The following is a 19815-nucleotide window of genomic DNA, read 5'->3' on the forward strand; positions in this document are numbered from 1 at the left end:
ACCACTATGCTCAATTAATATTTGACAAAGGAGGCATGAACATACAATGGAGTCAAGACAGTCTCTTCAATAAATGGTGTTGGGTAAACTGGACAGATACATGCAAAAAAATGAAACTAGATCACCAACTTACACCATACACAAAAATAAACTCAAAATGGATACAGGACTTAAACATAAGACGGGAAACCATAAAAATACTAGAGGACTCCACAGGCAACAAAATCTCAGACATATGCCAAAAGAACTTCTTCACTGACACTGCCCCTAGGGCAATGGAAGCTAAAGAGAAAATTAACAAATGGGACTACATCAAAATAAAAAGCTTTTTTACAGCAAAAGAAACCATCAACAAAACAACAAGAAAGCCCACCGCATGGGAAAACATATTTGCAAATGCTATCACTGATAAAGGTTTAATCTCCAACATCTACAGGCAGCTTATGCAACTTAATAAGAGGAAGATAAATGATCCAATAAAAAAATGGGCAACAGACCTAAACAGAATATTTTCAAAAGAAGACAGAAGGAAGGCCAAGAGACACATGAAAACATGTTCAAAGTCACTTATTATCCGAGAGATGCAAATCAAAACAACAATGAGGTACCATCTCACACCTGTCAGAATGGCTATCATCAACAAATCAACAAACAACAAGTGTTGGCGAGGATGCGGAGAAAAAGGAACCCTCGTGCACTGCTGGTGGGAATGCAGACTGGTGCAGCCACTGTGGAGAACAGTATGGAGTTTCCTCAAAAAACTGAAAATGGAACTCCCATTTGATCCAGTAATCCCACTCCTGGGAATATATCCGAAGAAACTAGAAACACCAATCAGAAAGGATATATGCACCACTATGTTCATAGCAGCACAATTTACAATAGCTAAGATTTGGAAACAGCCTAGGTGCCCATCAGCAGATGACTGGATCGGAAAACTGTGGTACATCTACACAATGGAATACTATGCTGCCATAAAAAAGAAGGAATTCTCATCATTTGCAGCAACCTGGATGGAATTGGAGAACATTATGCTAAGTGAAATAAGCCAGTCAATGAAAGAAAAATACCACATGATCTCACTCATTTAGGGATAGTAAAGAACATTATAAAGTGGTGAACAAAAAGATAGATACAGAGACAGTAAAGCATCAAACAGACTTTCAAAGTACAGGGGGAAAGTTTGGGAAAGGTGGGGGAGTTATGAAATCAAACGAAGGACTTGTATGCATGCATATAAGCATAAACAATGGACGCAAAACTCTGGGGGGGGGAGGGCATGTGTGGGAGTGGGGTGGGGGGTAATAGTAAGATATGTACACATATAATACCTCAATAAAAATATTAAAAAAAAAAAAAAAACAAAAAAAAAAAAAAATTTAATAAATCTTTATTGTTCAGATTATTACAATTGTTTCTCCTTTTTCCCCCCATAGCTCCCCTCCACCCAGTTCCCACCTCACCCTCTGCCTTTGTCTCCCCACAACTGTCCTCATCCATAGGTGCACGATTTTTGTCCAGTCTCTTCCTGTACCCCCACACAGACACCCCTTTATCCCTGAGAATTATCAATCCACTCCCATTCTATGCCCCTGATTCTATTATATTCACCAGTTTATTCTGTTCCTCAGATTTTTAATTCACTTGACTTTTAGATTCACTTGTTGATAGATATGTATTTGTTGTTCATAATTTTTATCTTTATTTTTTTCTTCTTCTTCCTCTTCTTAAAGAATACCTTTCAGCATTTCATATAATACTGGTTTGGTGGTGATGAACTCCTTTAGCTTTTTCTTATCTTTGAAGCTCTTTATTTGCCCTTCAATTCTGAATGATAACTTTGCTGGGTAGAGTAATCTTGGTTGTAGGTTCTTGCTATTCATCACTTTGAATATTTCTTGCCACTTTCGTCTGGCCTGCATAGTTTCTGTTGAGAAATCAGCTGATAATTGTATGGGTGCTCCCTTGTAGGTAACTAACTGTTTTTCTCTTGCTGCTTGTAAGATTCTCTCTTTGTCTCTTGCCCTTGGCATTTTAATTATGATGTGTCTTGGTGTGGTCCTCTTTGGATTCTTTTTGTTTGGGGTTCTGTGCGCTTCCTGGACTTGTAAGTCTATTTCTTTCACCAGGTGGGGGAAGTTTTTGGTAATTATTTCTTCAAATAGGTTTTCAGTGTCTTGCTCTCTCTCTTCTTCTGGCACCCCCATAATTCTGATGTTGGTACGCTTGAAGTTGTCCCAGAGGCTTCTTACACTATCTTCAACTTTCTGGATTCTCTTCTCTTCTTGCTTCTCTGGAGGCATGTCCTTTGCCTCTTTGTATTCCAAATCTTTGGCTTGATTCTTGTGGTCCTCTAGTCTGCTGTTGGGTCTCTGTATAATATTTTTTATTTCAGTCAGTGTATGCTTAATTTCTAATTGGTCCTTTTTCATATCCTCGAGGGTCTCGTTAAATTTGTCGGCCTTTTCTAGGAAATTCTTGAAAAACCTTATAACCGTGGTTTTGAACTCTATATCCAGTTGTTTGTTCTCCTCCATTTCTTTCGTTTGTGATCTGTTTCCTTGTCTCCTCATTTTCGCTGCTTCCCTGAGTTGGTAGGGTGGCTTTGTGTGCTAGGTGTTCAATGGTCAACCTCCCCAGTTACCTGAGGTGGACACTCTTGGTGCACCCCTTTGTGAACTGTGTGTACAGCCTTGTTGTAGCTAAGTCTTGATTGTTGTTGGTGTCACTGGGGGGAATTGACCTCCAGGCCAATTGGCTGTGAGGACCCGCTGTGTCTATAACGGAAGAATTGCTGTGCTGGAGACACGTTTATGGGGCAGGACTTGTTCCAATGGGGCTTTGGTGCTCACTGAGTCTGCCTCTTGAATGTCTCCCTTATGAGAGTAGTTGAAATCTGGTATCGTCTCACACAGACCACTAGATACACTAGTTTCTGGATCTCCAATAGGGTGCAGGTCAGTTACTGTCTGAGGCCATCCAGCAGGAGCTACAGCAAGAACTACAGTTTTCTCCTCTTTGCTTGGGATTTGGAGGTTTTGGAGCTGTCTGACTGGAGCTGCAGTTTATTTGGTTAAGCTTCGACAGGGCAGGCCATTTATATGCAAAAGCCACTGCGCGGAGCATATGAGAGGGGCAGGGTCTCAGGGTGTCACTAGGCTAGGGCGTGGCAAACAGCAATGGCTGCCAGTCAGCCTTCTCTGCCTTTCCACGTTTTCAAGTCCCCGCGTCCCGCGCCGCAGTAAACAATGATTGCTGGGTGCACCTTTGCAAGAAAGTCACCCTCACTTTCCGATTCGATGGCTGACAGTCCAGCTTTTTCCCGTAGGCGTCTGGGTCCCCCGCGTCTCCCCAGAAACTGGATTTCAGAGTAATAAGGAGCTTGTCTCCCTTTCGGGTTGTAAAAAAGCAGCGCGCCCAGTCGCCCGCCACCAGCCCGATTCGCGCGCCTCTGTACCTCAGCTTTTCAGCGCTTGTGCTCTCTCCTTCTAGTTGTAGAACTTCCACTCAGCCAGCTTTCCCGTGTTTCTGGGTGATAGACATTTTGTCTTTTAGTTGTAGTTTTGAAATTGTTGTGCCAGGCGGCAGTTTAGCTGTTTACCTTTGCCACCATCTTGGTTTCTCTCTGCAGTATTGAAATTTTAATGTTGTGTCCCCTGGCAGATTAAATGTTGGTATAGGCCAAATGTTAATGTCCACCTTCGCCCTTTCAATTCATATGTTGAAATCCTAATGTCCAATGTGATGGAATAAGGAGTTGGGGCTTTTGGGAGATGCTTATGTCCTGAGGGTAGTCTTCATAAATGGGATTAGTGCCTTTATGAAAAGGCCTTAGAGAGGTTCCCTGTCCCTTTGCCATGTGAGGATACAAGTCTGCAACCTGGAAGAGCGCCCCCTCCTGACTATGCCAGCATCCTGATCTTAGACTTCCAGCCTCCAGAACTGTGAGAAATTTGGTGGTTTATAAGCCATACAGCCTGTGATATTTTGTTCTACTAACCCAAATGGACTAAGACAAATGTTCTTGTTCCTCACTGACACTTCTAGGTCATTTCCTCTCTCTCCTTCTTAAACATAACCAGTTCTGAATCTCTTCATCAATTTCTACCAACTACTTTTTCTTTTTTGTAGTAATTATCTACTTATTCTCAAATCAGTTCCCCTCATTCCTAGAAGATTTCATTTCTAGATCATTATCTATATTCCCAATACTATTTTTTTAAAGCATACTCAAGGCATTGTTTTTTTTTTTTTTTTTTTACATTGACAGAGAATCATGGATCGGCTGCCTCCTGCACATCCCACACTGGGGATCAAGCCTACAACCTGGGCATGTGCCCTGATGGGAATCGAATCGTGAACTCCTAGTTCATAGGTCAATGCTCAACCCTGAGCCATGCCAGCCGGGTCCTATCCCCAATACTATTATCATAATTCCTGGTGAGTAAAAAAAAGTGTTGCTATATTCTGCCATATCTCCCTTTTCTACAGGTGAAATATCCCTATCATAAAAACAGGCCAACCCTTCTCTTGTGAATTAGGTGTCATTATCTCTCACCTAGCCAAAGACATCATGCTAACTTTTCTTATGCATTACCAATTTTTCTTTCTCTCTTGGATCTTTCTCATCAGCACTAAAGCATGCTGTTAATTTTCCCCATCTTAAAAGTCCCTGTATTCACACTTTTTTTTTTTTAAATGAGGTCACACTTTTGGTAGATTAAATATCCAATTTATGAAATTAGAAAAAGAACAAAAGAAAAATCCCAATAAGAGTAGGGAGAAGAAATTGTGAATATAAAAACAAAAGATATAAAACATATTAGAAAACAAAGACATAATTGAGAGGAACAAAAAGCCAAAAATTGGTACTTTCAGAATATTAGTATAACTGATAAACTGCTGGCAAGATTGATCAAGAAAAAGGAAGTTACAAACAACCATATTAGCAATGAAAAGGAACAATAATAGCATTTGCTGCATATAACTAAGAAAATAATATTGAAAAACTAAATGACAATAAATATAATGAAATGTAAAAAAAATCATAGAAAAGGTAAAGCTAAATCTGACTAAAGAAGAAATTGAAAACTTGAATAGCCCTGTAACTATTAAAGTTAATATGTATTTTTAAATCTTCCCATGAAAGAAAACACCAGACCTATATAATATCAACAGATGAAATTCTAAAAAACACTCTAGGAAAAGGTAGTTCGAATCTTAGATATAATCTTCCCCCAAATAATATAGTATGAAGACTACTACCCTACTTATTCTTTGGGGAAATGACAGCTTTCTTAACAAAAATGTGACAAGGATAGCTCGAGATAATTATAGGCCAGTCTTATTTTTTTTTTTTTTTTAATTTCTTTATTGATTAAGGTGTCACATATTTGTCCTCATCCCCCCATTCCCATCCCACCCCTCTCCCCACGCATGCCCCAATCCCCTGTTGAACTTAACCGTTGGATAGGCTTATATGCATGCATACAGGTCCTTTGGTTGAACTCTCTCCCTCCCCCCACCCTCTCCCTACCCTCCCCTATCCTCCCTCTGAGGCCCGATAGTCCGATCGATGCCTCCTTGCTTCTGGTTCTGTTCTTGTTCCTCAGTCTATGTTGTTCATCATTTCCCCTAGATGAGCGAGATCATATGTCACTAGATATATACTAATAAGAACTGAATGTGAGACGAGCAATAATAGTTATGCTGACAGGCAAATGAATCAATCTGTAGCGAGCTTCCCCCTGGACCAACAGTTCTTTTGAGACCCAATTTCAATGTCCAGTAGTTCCTTATGTGTACATGTCAGCACTGACCCCTCAGCTCTGGATGGTGGACAAATGGTGGTAATGGAGGTCCGACTCCCTCTGGTTTGGTCTCGGCCGAACCCAGGGGTACGGCGTCACCCGGACTAAGGGGCACGTGGCCTCACCCATACCCAAGGGGTGCGTGGTCTCACCCGGGCCTGGGACCCAGCCTCACCCGGATGGATCCAGGGGCGCACGGCCTCACCCGGACCCAGGATCTGGCTTCACCCGTACCCAGGGATGCTTGGCCTCTCCCAGACCCAGGGGCACGTGGCCTCACCCGGGCCTAGGTGCACGAGGCCTCACCCGGATCCAGGGACACATGGTCGCACCCGGACCCAGGGACGCTTGGCCTCTCCCAGACCCAGGGCCACTTGGGCTCACCCGGGCCTAGGTGTACGAGGCCTCACCCGGATCCAGGGACACATGGTCTCACCCGGACCCAGGGACGCTTGGCCTCTCCCAGACCCAGGGCCACTTGGGCTCACCCGGGCCTAGGTGCACGCGGCCTCACCCGGATCCAGGGACACATGGTCTCACCCGGATCCAGGGACGCTTGGCCTCTCCCAGACCCAGGGCCACTTGGGCTCACCCGGGCCTAGGTGCACGAGGCCTCACCCGGATCCTGGGACACATGGTCTCACCCGGACCCAGGGACGCTTGGCCTCTCCCAGACCCAGGGCCACTTGGGCTCACCCGGGCCTAGGTGCACGAGGCCTCACCCGGATCCTGGGACACATGGTCTCACCTGGACCCAGGGACGCTTGGCCTCTCCCAGACCCAGGGCCACTTGGGCTCACCCGGGCTAGGCCAGTCTTATTAATGAACACAGATGTGAAATATGTAAACAAAATAAGCAAATTCAATTCACAATGCTTAAGATAACTAGGGTATATGTTTCAGAAATGCAAAATTGGCTTAAGATTTAAAAAAAATTATGTAGATGGAAAGCAATGCCAATAAAAAATTGTAAGTGGTTTTATTTGTGGAACTAGAAAACAGATCCTAATATATATATATATATATATAATATGCTAATTGTCCCTCCAACTGTTTGACCGTTCAACCAATTGCTATGACGTGCACTGACCACCAGGGGGCAGACACTCTGACTGGTAGGTTAGCTTGCTGCTTGGGTCCAGCAAATTGGACTGGGCGAGATGGGCCGGACACACCCTGGAGCCCTTCCTCGGTCCCTCCCTGGCCCCGATCGTGCACCAGTGGGGTCCTTTGGCCTGATCTGCGCCCTCTTACAATCTGGAACCCCTTTGGGGAAGTTGGATAGCTGGTTTCGGCCCAATCCCCGCGGGCCAGGCTGAGGGACCCCACTGGTGCACGAATCTGTGCACTGGGCCTCTAATATCCTATATAATAAAAGCCTAATATACAAATTGTTCAACTGGGAGTTTGGGAGTTTGACTGCTTACTATGATGTGTGCTGACCACCAGGGGCGGTGCAGAAAATGGTGAGCTGCAGCTGCTGGGACCACAGGGGACAGTTGGGTTCCTCATGGGTTCTGGCCTGTGAGGCCGGCCGGGAGAGAATGTGCTGCCTACCCGGCTTCAGCGTGGTGCTGCTGAGCATCCCAGAGGCCCATGCGTCCTGGCCTGTGGCGTCTGGCCATGCTCACCGTATCTCCCCGTGGGGACTCAGGTGGGGGGGTGGGGGGCGGGCAGTGTGTGAGCAGGGCCCGGGGACCCAGGTACTGCTCAGAGCCCAGAGGTCAGCTGGGACCTGCCCTTCCATGCAAGACGCTCGTGCTTCAATTACTGGCCAGGCCTAGGGACTGCACCCATGCACGAATTTCATGCACCAGGCCTCTAGTTTATATAGGAAGCCAGAAGCCCAAGGAAAGCTAAAGTACCTCTAAAGAACAAATTGAATGACTATGTCAGTAAAAGGCAGGCTATGTTAAGTATAAAGCTGTGGCAATTATGTTAGAGTGGTATAAATACTGGACAGATAAGAACTAATTTATACATACATGGCAACTTAATCTATGTCAGCATTACAGATTATTAGGGAGGATGGGCTTTTCAATGAACAGTGCTGTGATAACTGATATCCAGATCAGAAAAAAAGAAATGGAATTAAATTCTATCTCCCACTGTATTAAAAATTAGGTACACCATTAAAAATATCTTTAAATCACTTATATCAATGATAATGTAATGCCATTATATAATGATTTATTGACAAATGGAGAAGGCAAAATATCCAGAGGAAAGAAAACATTACACGAGTAGCTATTTGATTTCTCTAAGGGAGTTGGTTTCAAGTTAAAGATCATTCTATTAAGGAAACTGGAAGTAAGGACAGTGCCTCATGCAGGTGAGATATTTAGGTAGGGAACCCAAGAGGAGAAAATAGAACCATAGCAGCTCAGATGCATGAAAACAGTAAATATCAGGGAGAAATGTTAAGCATGGTGGGGGCCTCAAGTATTTGAACGGTGAACAATTTGGGCTCAGACAGTGACACTGCTCTCTATGAGGCTGGGCTTCAGGTATTCATAGGGAAAGTCTAGCTGCTCATTCCGGGCCACAATTTCCTTTTCCAGGTTGTCCAGATCAGCCTGAAACTGCCTTAAAACAGCCTTGGGCTCAGGACCTGAGAAATACTCTTCTTTGTGACGCCCCAGTGGTACCTGAAGCAGAAAGAAAGGATCAGTCATCTTCTAGTTCTAAGAAAAAGGGACCCAAACTCCGGTCCCTCACCCTTAAGTCTCCTTGTCAGCCATCAGTCCCCTCAGAGTGCCAGAGGTCCCTTCTCACCATGTCTAGCGGGGACCGGCTAACGAGCCATGTGACTAACATTTGAAGACTGGTCTGCCAGACATTAGGCAGTGAGCCCATCACTGTGTCCATTGTGACATCTTCCTTGGTGGTGGGTGGGGGCATCTGCATTGAGCTTGGGGCATTAGGGACCCAGGCATACCAGTCGAACTGGAAGAAGAAGAATCTGGAGTCACTCAGAAACTCTGATTCAGGACCTTAGACCCCAGCTCTGTTCCTCAAGTATCCCCAAGCTTTCTCTCAGAGACCCAGACCTGGCCCGTGTTGACTGCTGCATGCTGGGCAGAGCATGTGAAGATGCACATGGTAAGGAAATGGCAGAGCTGAGCTCGAGACTGGAAGGAGACAGGGAAACCTAGAGAAAAGAACAAATCTTAGACACTGCAGTTCCAAAGGAGATAAGGAAATAAATGCTGATAGCTTGGCATGTCTTTATGTTAGAATTAGTGTGTTCATTCATTCATTTATTTAAAAAATCATGAACTACTATGTACCAAATATTATATAGGCAGTGGGAATATGTTGGTGGACAAAACAGACTGTAGTAGTGAAGAATGGTAATACACAGAATAAGTAAAATTACACACAGTTTGTTAGATAGTGATAAATATGTAAGTAAGGCAGGAAAAGGAGATATGAGATGTAAAGGGGGATAGCTAATAATTTAGTCAAGAGACCAGTCCTGCATTACCTTGGACTGACTGCTTAGCTTCTCTGAGCTGCTATATATATTTTTTTACAATGAAAATAGAGATAATAGTTACCTTATAAAGGGACCATTCATGCAAAGCCCCTCAGTCCATTGTAGGTATGTTTATAAGGTGGAGAGTGGGCATGGCTGAGAGGTTGGTTGGTCAAATATCCAGTGTTCAAAAAGTGGTTAAAAGCAACAGGAGAGAGGTAGACACCCCAAAATAAAATGGTACAAAGGAGTAACAGGCTCCACACAAAGGAGGATATCCATGTGGCTACCAAACCTAGGACAAGTTCCTCGGTTCTACCAGTCACTGGGAGAATACAACTTAAACTCAAATGTGAAAACAGCATATTCACAATGTGACCAAAGTATTTTTTCAAATATTTGAGAAGATACTGACTATACCTCATACTCTTTGGAGGGTAAGTAAATGTTTACAAGCACATTGGAAAACTGTCAGAAACCACTAAAACTGAACATACACATATGCTATGACCATCAATTTCACTTCTAGATACACACCCAACAGAACTGTACACACATTGTTCACAGCAGCAATGACATTAATAGCCTCAAAATGGAAACAACCCATATGCCCATCAATGGGAGAAAGGAAAAAGTCCACCATATTCACAAAATAGAATAACATACATGAGAACAATAAACTACATGCTACATTTCACAGCAGCATGGGTATATCTCAAACAATTGGGAGACATTAGCAAGTGCATGTTTTTGTGTAAAATTCAAACAGGTAAAACTAACCTGTGCAGGATGAAGTGGTTACCTTTGGATGGGCAAGGACTGGAATAGCACAGGGGCTTTCTGGGGAACTAGTAATGTTTTTTTTTGTACTTTGTGCTAATTATACAGGTATGTCACCTTACTAAAGGTAACTTTTCTCTAGGTTTATATTATTTTAATGAAATTTCTAACCTCCCCCAAAGCAGTTAAGAATACCGAGGTTGCTCTCCTATTTCCGGAAAGCAGTTTCAGGTATCTGGGCTATAATGCCGAAAAAAAGAGAAGTCATGGACTCATTTTGGAACTGGAACACCATCAAATCCACTGTCCCATCCACTCAATTTACAGTTGAGATGCTGCTCAGGGTGTTTAAGGACCTGCTCACATATTACACTTGCTGACCATATTGGGGAGGTAATTTTTCGGAGTGGGGCATAGGATCACAATAATTTTATATTGATTGTTTTACACGTTTCAACTTGGTCACATTATTTCAATTGGGACAAGAAATACATTCATTTCAGTGAAAGGATATTAAAAGTCAATGAGATTAAATAGCTTTCTCAAGCATAGGTCTGGGAAGAGAAAATCTTAACACACTGCCTTCAATGAGGGTGATGAGAGAAGGATGGCACAAAGAGAACCATGAAAGTTGCCGGAGACACAGTGTGGGTGCAAGAGGTTAAAGCTCATATTCGAATAAGTATTACAAGTGCTCTGATGAAGATATTTCACGGGGAGAAGCACGAAAGAGAGAATGAGAAGGGTGTTTTGGATCAGGTGGAGCCTGATGGCCAGAACTGAGACATATTACAGAGATTTTGGTCATGAAGGGCTTTGGAGGTGTCCTTGGATGAATGGGGAAGGTACAGCCCCAGATACTTTGAGATAGGACTCCAATCCATGGCAGGCATGTGGTTTATGATGTGTGCATCCCCTGGGTCTGGTTATAAGTAATAGATCTTAGCTGTTGGCTACAGTTATTGCACAGAGGGAAGTGTAAGGCATTCAAGGTATTGGTGTGAAGACTGAAGGGGGAAGGAGCTAAAGGATGTTTCAAAGCAGTCCCTTCTGGCCTATGTGTACTAGAGAGAGGAATATGAATCTAGGAAGAGCTCAAGAAAGGCTATTTCTTCGTTATCAATATAAAACGGGGTAGGGGACCTACAGGTGGTTAGTTCACTGGTGAGGAGCACACTTTTTCCTAAGAAACTTCAGTCCCAAGGATCATGACGCTGAGTTTGGGTTTAAGTCAAATATCTACAGTACTGAGACTACATCTAGAAATGGCCCTGCGCTTGGCAGGTGTGTAGGATGTCTGGATCCTGTGTAAGTGCTGGACAGTATTAAGAAGAAAAATGGAGGGAAAGCTAGGGTGCGCTTTCATGGGCTCCCCATTTCTATCCTTAATAAAGAAAACAGACAATACTTAGAAGAGAGCCTGGCAGGGCCTGGGCAGATCCCATACTGACTATGGTTCTGGCCTTATTAGTCCTATGGCAGATTAGGGGCCTCTATGAAAAGGAGGGGGAGGACAATTCTTGGGTTTCTAGAATTGTCCTAAGACTTAGGAAGTGGGAACGGGAATAAGATGCTCCATGTGTGGAGGGACAGGGGCTGATGAGGGGTTGGGGTCATGTTCCTAGAAGGGCAAGGCTGAAAAGGGCCTCTGGTCAGAGGGTCTAAGGAGCTCCCTTCTCTAGGGAGGGATCTTACCTCGGTCCTGGGCCTGGCACAGCCCCACCTCAGTGATCTCCCGACACCAGGCCTGCAGCTCAGGGTCCCCTCTCACGACGTCATCCCCGTGGTAGAAGAGGTTGACAATCCCCTCCACGTACCTGCCCAGAGAAGGGAGCTGAGCTTCTTGAGAGAAGAAGGCTCTAGCCTCTGGCTGCTACTCCTTTTCTGTGGTGTCTATCCAGCTGATTCTCACTGTATCTGGGGACAGATCTGATAAGACTTTCCTTTTGGGACATCCTGAAGCTCTTTCTACACGCTAGTTTAGAAAGGAAATGTGGGACATTAGTTTTAAGAATTTTGCCTGGCCAATGTGCCTCAGTGGTTGAGTGTGGACCTATGAACCAGGAGGTCACAGTTCAATTCCCAGTTGGGGCACGAGTCTGGGTTGCTGGCTAGATCCCGAGGAGAGGCCAGCAGGTGGCAACCAATCAATGATTCTCCCTCATCATTGATGATTCTATAACTTTCTCCCTCTCCCTCTCTGAAATCAATACAAATAAATATATAAAAAATAGCATTGCAAACACATGGTTTATAGTCACTCTTCACAACCAAATGATCTACCCTCTTTAACTTTAGTATAGGTGTCTGATTCCACCAGATCCCTTAGGTTTACTCACCCACACAACTCTGCTTACTTATACTGTCTATTTCAGCCGTCTCATCTTACTCTCTGTTCCTTTTCTCTTCTCGATAGAGTCCTTTGCTTCTCCTGTCTGGAATTTCTTATTTCATATTCCTTTGGCCTCATGGTGACCTCAGGTTAAAGCCCCATTCTCACTGTTCCCAATGTCCTTTTATTTCTCCAACTCTCACCCACCGAGCAATGATCTCCCAGAGCCGTAAAGCATCATGGGCATAGAGGGCACTTGGGATTCCCAGCAGGCCCCGGTCAGCCAGATCATCAGGAGGACAGAGGGAGCGGTAGGTCAGCTGAGCCATGGCCCGATGGAGCACCTGCACATGGCCCCCTCCGCCTGTGCTCCATGCCTGTGACAACAGAAATGAGAGGACTTGAGGGGACAAACAGAACTAGAGAACATGTCATACTATATAAAGTGGTCAGATGTGGCCTTTTTGATTCAATGACATTGGTATAAAGGGGCAAGTCTCCTGGGTTTAAGGGTCAGGACAGTCACACAGGTGACCCCAGAATGCTGAAAGTGACAGGAGGTCATGCAGACTTGGGTGATTAGGTGGCCCACAATCCACCTCCTTACCTTATCAAACACACCTCCATCTGAGATGAGTTGGCTCCGTGCCCTGGTGTTGATGTCCATGGTGTAGCGGGTGTGTGGGATCAGGATCTGGATGGGGAAGGTTGGAGGGGGTGGTTTATGTACAAGCTTGGATCCTTCTTTATTAGTGAGCGGCACTCAGCATGGTGGCTTTCTCTCCCTCTTCTCTTGATGCTTTCCTACCTGCTGGTGCCTTTGCTGGATAGTCTTCTCCCTCTCTGACCTCTTAGTCTCATATTCTCCCATTGCTCTGTGAGTTGAGCTTTGGAGTCTGACTGACCTGGATTTTAATATACACTTCACCGCTTACTTTGATACTTGACCCAGATAATAAACCCTCTAAACACCCATCTCTTTATCTCTTTACAGGGGATGACAATAGGGTCTCATCACAGGTGCTGTGGTGATGCTTATGTGTATAACATATGAGAGTGTTCAGTACATTGCCTAGCACACAGATGTCCTTGAATAGTAGCTGTTATCATTATTATTATTCCCACCTTGAGTATAGGTGTCATTTGAGAATCAGTCCTTTATCTTTGGATTTTTAAAAATAAATTTTCTTTTTTTAATGTATTTTATTGATTTTTCACAGAGAGGAAGGGAGAGAGATAGTTAGAAACTTCAATGAGAGAGAAACATCTATCAGCTGCCTCCTGCACACCCCCCACTGAGGATGTGCCCGCAACCAAGGTACATGCCCCTGACCGGAATCAAACTCGGGACCCTTCAGTCCACAGGCTGATGCTCCATCCACTGAGCCAAACCGGTTTCGGCTAAAAATAATTTTTCTATCATACACATCCTTACAGTTTAAACTAGCCGTTCTATTAATTTTAAAAGTTGCTCCTCCAACCTTTAGTTATTTTATTCTTGCATTTTTAAAATTTTGGGGTTGGATTGGGTAGTGTACTTTCAGTCAAAATTAGAGGAACCTTCTTGATCTACCCTCTTTAACAGCAGAGAGGCTATTGTCAAATCTCCTCCCGCCTCCAACTAGGCACTGTTAGGGTGCTCTCTCCTGCTTTTCCTTTGCCCTTCAAAAAGGCCATCTGATCCTCATGTGCATTTCCTTTTGTCTTAGACAATTTTGTCTTCATCCTGAGATGGAGGATTCATGCAATATTGGTGTTTATGTGAGTTGGTGATGCTGCAGAGAGGAAAGGACCCAACTGACATAATTGGTACCAACATAACAAAGCAACTCACATTGGTCTGAAACCCCAGAAAGACCATTAAAGCTGCTGAGTGTCATAGGAAACCCCAAGTCTACATGAGGAGGGAAGAAACCAGAAGACAAAGAACTAATCATAATAGCAAGAACTACTATTTTTTGTCGCATTTGGCCTATGTAACTCTGTTAATCACCTCCATGCTGAAGCGCCTATTATCCCCATTTAGAGATGAGGACCCTGAGCGCACATCTGGTAAGAACTGAGGCCAGGATTCAGGACCCAAACACCAGCAGTGTGAATGCACAGCCTGCACAGGTAACCTTTATGAAGGGGGCGGCCTAGCCCTCCTGGGTGGCCTGATAACAACTCAGTTGTTTGCTGTGGGATGAAGTTGTATGGTGAGGGGAGACAGGTGTAGAGGGGGCTGTGAAAGGGGGGTTTTGAAATGTAAAAGTTGGTTCAATCACCAAGATATATAGAAGATGGTGATGCAAAAGCATCATAAGGTCAGTTAACTCCAACATCAAGGAATTCTGTTAAGGTCTATTTTGTCTATGCTACCCCAGGACCCAAAGGGGTCACTGCTACCAATGGACAGGTTTGGAGATGAAGGCTGGGACTCCTGGAAGAAATACAATTCAGATGTTCTACCCAGCATGCACTCACATATCTTGCCATCACTTCCAACTCCATGTACCTAAAACCGAACATATCATCTTTGACTTCAAAATGGGCTTCTGCTGACTGTATTGTTTCTGACAATTGTTCTGGTTCATAAGTTTGTATCATTTTTGCTCCTGCTGCTAGTGTCATCAAGATTTCAAAAATGTTTTTAAAGCAAGCACATGGCTATTTTTGCTGCCTTCTGGTTAGCAGTAGATTCTAGGCTCACTGTTTTATAAAATTACAGTATTTCTGGATCAGCTCAACTGTATCGACTGGGTGGGCTCCTAGTTGTTGCAGAAGCTCAGACCTCTTAGCTTTCTCTTCAATCATGCACCCAGCATGCTGCAACTACTATTTCCTCTCATCACAAGGTCTTTGCATTTCCCTTTCCATTGCTCTAACTACCATGTGATGCACCTCTCATTGGCAGGTTAAATAACCTCCGGGGCTTTTATTCCTCTGACCTTCTACTTAATGAATCCTAAGCTGTGGTGTTTATGTGACTGTCTTGATTTCAACTTTATATCCAGATTCTGTTCTCTGGTTCTTCTTATTTTTTTAAAATTTAAATTCTTTATTGTTTAAAGTATTATATAAGTCACCTTCTCCCCACCTCCCATTGACCTCTCACCAGCTGCTTGGTTATTTTTCATGTGTATCATTTGTTTTGCCAGTTAAATGCTAGAGGTCTGTGAAGCAGAGCAATACTTTTTATTTATGAAATTACATTCCTACTCTACAGCAGACTCTGCTGGAGAATATCAGAGCTGCCTTACAATAAGAGCTAAATATATGCTAAGTAACTTGGCATCTCTCTGTATTATTTCTTCAAACTGCATAAGAATCTATAATTATCTCAAAATAAGATAATTTAAACTTTAGAAATAAAGCCACAAGTTGCAAGGTCCTGACACAATAATTTCCCCTTGTCTGTTTACAAATCACAAATATTTTTTTATTACAATAACAAGGACACTAATTTAATTAGAAGAAGCTTTCTTAACTTCGTCCCAAACAGGTGGCTTATGCTTTTTAAATCCTAGAGAGTAGTTGCATTGTTTCCTTCCTCTGGGATGTGAGGGAGATGGGACAAGGAGGGTAGAGGATGTACCTTGAAGACAGGGTGCAGTCCTGGGAGGCACCTCATGGTGGCCACAGCGATGACCTCACCCACCAGGTGTGTGCTCATCAAGTGGTACTGGAGCTCATGCAGTTGGGAATCTGAACTTCGGACCCACATCTTTGCCAGGAGCCAGGCAAGTGGAGGATCTGAGGGCAGGAACAGTGGTGGGCTGGGGCAGCTGGGGCTGGGAGGCTGGATCTGAAACAAAGAGGAGCTAAGCATTCATTGGCTTCTTCCTATGTTAGAAGCTATGCTTATTATTCTGGGGAAACACTGGTGACTGATATTGTCTCCCAGGGATTATAATATAGTCGGAGGAATGAAGGCCCTTCCACCCATCCTCTCAAGCGCTGTGGGGACGTGTCAGTGCCGTGATGCTCAGGTTCAAAGCAGGAGGAATTGGAAAGAGGTGTCCAGTGTGACTGAGGGAAACTTGATGAGGGTGTGAGTTAGGGTGGTAGAATTGGAAGGAGAAGCTGGACATGTGAGATAAATGACAGTTCCTATGAACTGATTGATGAGAACAGTAAGAGTGAAAACACATTACAACCAAGGGAGAAAAGATGTCTAAGACAGAAGGGATATTCCACGGAATCATAGGTCAAAAAATAGATTAAGTAGTCTTATGGTGAGAATGAACAGCATTCTGACTCAAAAAGGCAATTCCAGGTGAGTAGTGAGTAGGCTGTAAGGTGGAAAGGAGATATTGCATACAAGGGCAGGTGTCCCTGAATGAGGCAGGCGTGGGTGACTAGAGCCTGCTGTCTTTGTCCCTGGGAAGAGGTTGGGGTGAACACAGAGCAGTGTTGGGAGGAGGATCCCATTATCACCTCACCTGGATGACCATGGGCAGCAGCTTCCCACTGGGCTCCATCTTCAGCATGACAAGGGGGGCAGCCAGGTACTGCTTCTCTCCTTGGATCACATTGGGTAGAATTCCATCCAGTAGGATGAAGTCAGCCTCAAACAGGGAACCATTCTAAGGAAAGAGGAATGAATCCGGGGTTAGAGTTGAAAGCATACCTCCACAGGTCCAAGGCAAAGGGGAAGAAATGTAAAGACATTCACTCTCTTGCCATTATCCCCTATCAGTACCAGATCCCAGTGGCAGAAGTGAAGGAAGCACCAGAGCATCAAGTTCAAGTTCTCTTATTTTACAGGGAGGACTAAGACCCCATGAAAAGGGGCTTCCCTACAGACATGCAGCTTGTCTGGGTCAGAGGCAGTTTTAGGTCTAAGTATGCCCATTGATTCTGTCACACAGGTATGCCCAGCTCTCCCCTTGTCAGGCTGCCCAAGCTCCTTTCCCCACCATCTCCTAATGGTCAGCCTTATTGGCAGAATCCAGCTTCGATGCTTTCCCTACATTTTCACCTCTAGGTTTTTCCAGCAGAGGACTCTATACCCAGGGATAGTGGGTTACCACAGCCTCCCTTTCCAGACTCAACTTTGGTTCCTCCCCTTCACCACCTCAGAGACAAGGAGAAGACAATCAGGGGCTGGGGGCTGTACCTGGAGTTCTTTCTCCAACTGGGCCCGAAGCTCCTCCATCCCTGAGGGCAGCACCAGCCGGGAGGGCAGAGAGGTGGAGCGTCTCAGCACCATGGGGTTGGTGCCATTGAGGAACTGGTAGCCAAAAAGCTCATCATCCTGCCAGCGCTGGTGAACCTTCTCTGTGGGGTCAGAGTGGAGGTTAGGAGGAGGATATTCACCATAACCTGATGTTCCTCTCCTTCAGACTCTACTTAATCTAGGGATTAAGTCACATGACTCCTCCATACCCAGCCCATATTTTCATTCATGAGGCCTTTGTGAGATCCCTAGCCCTCAAATTATTTTTTTGGCAGGAAGTTTGGAGACTATGCAATGTGACACATACCTCATTAATAGGGTCATCAATGGGTTATGGGACCTGGGCAAACAACTGACCAGCCAGGGCAGTCTTTTGTCCCCAGAAGATCTGATCAAAATCTTCCAGGCGTTTCCAGGCACTTGGGAGGGTGTAAACATATTTGAGGACCATCTCCATAAGCCTAGAACAGATATCAAAGATGAAACCATCAATTTACCAAATCCCACCTGTTTCTGGATCCACCAGCCCCACTCCACTCTGACCATTTCCTCACCCTGTAATCACTGTCCATTCATAGTGAAGCCTCTTCTGCTCATGGAATCTCATATTTGGAGGCAGATCATCTATACTGTCTGCAGCTATTGTCAGGGGTAACCCTTCCTTCCAGGTGGCCCAGCTAGGATATGGGGACAAAGGTTAATGGAGGGGATAGAAGTCAGTGATGGAGGAAGTTGTCAGGGAGTGGGGGGTACAGCTGGGAGGCTTCTAATAGGGTGGTCACCAGTAGATTTGCTGTCTTTCCTCCAGTTCCTGTTCTCGATGCTTCTGGAACACATCCAAGGTATTGTTTCCTGCCAGGCGGGCTGTGGGGACAACAAAGCAATTCTCTTCAAATGCTTTCTCCTATCTCATGCTATGCCCTGGCTTCTTCCAATATCCTGTGGTTTTTTTTTAAATTGTTGACTGTGTTATAGATGTCCTCCAATTATTCTGTCCTTTCTGTCCTCCTCCCAGCCCCTGTCTGACTTGAGGTCTTCACCACACTATTGGCTGTATCCATTGGTTATGCATGTATGTATATAAGTTCTTTGGTTAAGCTCTTCCCATATCACCCCCCCACCACCCACCTCTAAGTATGTCAGTCTGTTCCATGCCTCCATGCATCTGGACCTTTTTTGTTTATCAGTTTATTGTGTTCATGAGATTCCACTTATAAGTGAGATCATGTGATACTTATCTTTCTCTGACTGGCTTATTTCACGCAGCATATTCTTCTCCCATTATTACCCTTTGCAACAGGTCTATCCATGCTGTTGCAAAGGGTAAGAAAGCCTTCTTGTTTATGGCTGCATACTATTCCATTGTGTAAGTATACCACAGCTTTTTTATCTACTCATCTAGTGATGGGCACTTGAGCTGTTTCCAGATCTTAGGCATTGTAAATAATGCTGCAATGAATGTAGAGGTGCATATATCCTTTCTGATTGGTGTTTAGGGCTTTTTAGGATATGTTCCTAGAAGTGGGATCGCAATCTCCTATTTCTTAACCGTATGGCAACATACTCCTTTGCCTTTTTCTCTGGCTTTGTCTCCCCTGCTTAATTCCCTAGTCATTCATCTTCACCCTCTCCATTTTCTTGATTTCACCAATCTCCAATCTCATATTTGTCCCAAGAGGAGAATCCAATTTTTTGACACCTTATTGTAACCATTAATTCAAAATTTTCTATCACTGTTCTTCATTACAGTAGCTATAAACTTCATTCTTAATAAGCTGAAATGTCCACACCGTCCACACCTATCCTACACCATCCCATGTTCCTTTGTTAATTTCCCCTGTCCTGGTCCTTCCCTGTCCACACCTTAAGCTGTTCTCCAAAATGACATATTTCAAGTTAGGCACACTTACGTCCTCTGACCTCAACCTACTTCCACTCTCACCTGTTCCCTGGGATAAGGTATTCTATGTGTGCCAAACCAAGCAGTGGATCCATGTTGCTGCATTTACCTGGCTTCACCTCACCTATCCTCGACTTCACATAGTTTATAGTTGGTAACCTGGCTTAATCCTGCCTCATCGGGACCTATACTGACTTGTGCCTCAAAGACATTTTAGTTCAGGTTTCCAGTCTTACCTGTCATGTCCCTCAATTGTCTCTCATACTTATTTCCTAAGGTGACAGATTCTGTTTGCTGTCCTCATTCATCCGCACCCCATCAGTGTGCTCCCTGCCCTCCCAGTTGTCTTCCATG

The 19815-nt window shown here is 44.3% G+C and overlaps 1 protein-coding gene across 2 annotated transcripts in view; it reads right to left on the reverse strand.

Annotated features, from left to right (window-relative positions):
- Window positions 1–8198: 8198 nt before the first annotated feature.
- The window catches only part of LOC103296985 (polyunsaturated fatty acid lipoxygenase ALOX12-like), a 12885-nt gene continuing 1268 nt past the window's right edge, over window positions 8199–19815 (reverse strand). Inside the window, exons 3-14 of one of the 2 annotated variants that reach the window (XM_054709630.1) lie at window positions 18344–18425; window positions 18116–18238; window positions 17919–18022; window positions 17502–17662; window positions 16825–16968; window positions 15978–16187; window positions 13008–13094; window positions 12608–12777; window positions 11764–11885; window positions 8861–8961; window positions 8586–8756; window positions 8199–8458 (exon numbers count right to left, since the gene is read on the reverse strand). In XM_054709630.1, the coding sequence (XP_054565605.1) occupies window positions 8279–8458; window positions 8586–8756; window positions 8861–8961; window positions 11764–11885; window positions 12608–12777; window positions 13008–13094; window positions 15978–16187; window positions 16825–16968; window positions 17502–17662; window positions 17919–18022; window positions 18116–18238; window positions 18344–18425 (1655 nt within the window). In that variant the 3' untranslated portion in view covers window positions 8199–8278. Of the gene's footprint in view, window positions 8459–8585; window positions 8757–8860; window positions 8962–11763; window positions 11886–12607; window positions 12778–12999; window positions 13095–15977; window positions 16188–16824; window positions 16969–17501; window positions 17663–17918; window positions 18023–18115; window positions 18239–18343; window positions 18426–19815 lie in introns of both variants that reach the window. The other variant, XM_054709629.1, reaches the window with a different exon arrangement.

This window comes from Eptesicus fuscus, chromosome 20 (genome assembly GCF_027574615.1).
Source record: "Eptesicus fuscus isolate TK198812 chromosome 20, DD_ASM_mEF_20220401, whole genome shotgun sequence".
Taxonomy (NCBI): domain Eukaryota; kingdom Metazoa; phylum Chordata; class Mammalia; order Chiroptera; family Vespertilionidae; genus Eptesicus; species Eptesicus fuscus.